Below are 2,603 nucleotides of genomic sequence, written 5' to 3' on the forward strand. Positions count from 1 at the left end.
CTCCATTGATAGGTGGCAAGTTCCATATGTACTTTGATTTCCTTCTCTCTCCAGATTTCCCCAGAAGACCATAACTCTCAGCATCTGCTTTTCCAAGTTTTGATTATTTTTATCCATGGTTTATGTGTAAAATTCCAACCGGTTAATTTTTGGGTTCTCCTCTCCCAGTTCCTTGTCCTATACCCAGCACATAAGTACTTCCCTCAGTTGGATCTCATGCTGTCATGCTTGAGGAAATGTTTCAACTTTGGGTATCAACTGAGGGCACTCTATTTTTACCAGGACTTATAATGGTTTGGTTTTACTTTAGAGAGAGTGTGTGTGTGTGTGTGTGTGTATGTGTGTGTGTGTGTGTGTGTGTGTGTGTTCTGGTGTTGCTGCTAAATTTTTAATATATATCTTTGATCACTGCTGGACTATACAACAGATAGACTAAAGTGGTGCTCTAGATACTTTAACCAAACAGACAAATTATTCTTTTTTATTTTCTTGAAAAGAATGTGACATGTGATATTTCATGTCCTTAGGTAACTATATACATATTATACTCTTTATTATTCTCAACACATTTCAGTGATTAGGGCATCTAGGAGTTTATCCAGTGCTGACTTGTTTATTTTCCTAGAATTTCTGGTAGAAGAAAATTTAAATATGTGAGTATAAATTTCTATCTAAGAAATCTAAATTACTACAGATCTCTAAACTTGAATTTTAGAAAATTAATTTCTGGTGGCAATGCATAGAACACATTTTGTAGTGAACAAAAATGAAATCAAGAGTAAGGTAGTTCAGAAAGGCATATATTTATTTCTGTCTGTCCATCTATCTATCCATCCATCAATTTGAAATATGTTTGAGATTACTTTCAACCAAGTAGTTTAATTCAACCAAGTTAGATGAATTCAACCATAACAGTCAAAGCAAAATGAAGGTTGACTCCTCCTTGGCCTCAGAGAAACGATAGCAATAAAAACGTTATAAGTAGTAATCATAACAATTTCTAACTATGTGTTTTTGTTAATAATATATAACTATTAGGACTTTATTTAAAACATCAATAACAAATAGAATTAGTGGCAAATAGTATTAATAGCTACCACTTATTTTTCCCTCTCGTGCTATGCGGTATTCTAAGCACTTTTAGAGTAACTCATTTAATATTAAAAACAACATATAAAGTCATATTTTTAAAATATGTTACTTTTAAACCGATGGATGATGAAACTAAGATGCAGACAAATCAATAACTTGTTCAAGGCTATAAAGCTAGTATGTGGTACCACTGAAATATGAACCTTAACTTCTACAGATCTTATTCCCTTAACCACAATATTTTACAATCTGTAGTTGTTATGAATGCTTATATAATATAACGCTCAAATAATAATGTTTACGTAAAACAATAAAATTAATGTTCATAAAACATATTTTAATGATTTAAACGTCATGTTTTCTCTCTATATTTTATCCATTTGTGTAAGTTCAGACAGGAAGTCCACGCTATCTTAACTGAACATGTATAAACAGAATAAACATGTACATGGGAAGAAGAACTGGGATAAAGAGACACAAAATATCAGTGTGACAGTGAATGACATATATTTTAATTTTATGGGTTAATATGTTAAAGAAACATCCACAGTGAGAGTTGCCTAAAATCTAGCATTAACTTACATCTTCATATGACAAAGAAGCTTCTTAATTGCAATCTTCATGTCCTTATTTCTTAGGCTGTAGATTATGGGGTTGAAAAAGGGAGTAAGAACAGCAAACATCAGTGCAATGGCTGTGTCCAAAATTGGTGGGAAAGTGGCAGAGAAACGCAGGTACATGAAGGACACACTGCCATACAACATCAGAAAGACACCAAGATGGGCTGCACAGGTAGAAAAGGCCTTCTGGCGGCCTTCAACAGAGGGAATCCTCAGGATCACTGTGATGATTCTGATGTAAGAAAGGGCAATAACTAAGACAGAGAAGATGATGGCCACAGCATGGACCACATCTTCAATCAGAATCATGGATGTATCTGTACAGGCCAAGCACAGCACAGGCTCAAAATCACAGAAGATCTGGTGGATTTGATTAGGTCCACAGAAGGGCAGTGTGGAAATCCATGCAATTTCTGGGAGCAACACAAGAAAGCCAAAGACGCAGGAGCCTGCAGACAGCTGAGCACACAGCTGGGGAGTCATGATGGTTGGGTATCGGAGAGGGTTACAGATGGCAACATACCTGTCAATGGCCATGGTGGTCAGCAAAATCCCCTCCGAATTTCCCAGTGAATGGAAGAAATACATCTGCAAGAGGCAGCCAGTCATTGAGATGGTCTTCTGCTTACTGATGAGGTTGGAGAGCATTTTGGGAATTGTGGCAGTGGTGTACCAGATCTCCAGAAATGAGAAAATGCTGATAAAATTATACATGGGTTTGTGGAGGTGAATATCCATCCTGACTGCAAAAAACACAATGAGATTCCCAATAACAATGAATATGTAGATGATGAGCAGAGGAATGAAGAAGAGGAGGCTACCTTCTTCCAACTGGGGGAATCCAGAGAAGAGAAACTCTGTCACTGTAAAAGTCTGGTTACTTATCATCAT

The 2,603-nt window shown here is 36.3% G+C and overlaps 1 protein-coding gene across 1 annotated transcript; it reads right to left on the reverse strand.

Moving 5' to 3' along the window:
* Positions 1–1,670: 1,670 nt before the first annotated feature.
* Positions 1,671–2,603, reverse strand: LOC134384332 (olfactory receptor 6K3-like). Its single transcript, XM_063105871.1, has one exon. It carries the CDS (start codon positions 2,601–2,603, stop codon positions 1,671–1,673), a length of 933 nt encoding a protein of 310 aa, XP_062961941.1.

This window comes from Cynocephalus volans, chromosome 8 (genome assembly GCF_027409185.1).
Source record: "Cynocephalus volans isolate mCynVol1 chromosome 8, mCynVol1.pri, whole genome shotgun sequence".
Classification (NCBI taxonomy): Eukaryota; Metazoa; Chordata; class Mammalia; order Dermoptera; family Cynocephalidae; genus Cynocephalus; species Cynocephalus volans.

Excerpts from the sequence above, each read along its gene's own strand:
- LOC134384332 (XM_063105871.1), bottom strand. The coding sequence starts at position 2,603 with ATGATGATAAGTAACCAGACTTTTACAGTGACAGAGTTTCTCTTCTCT.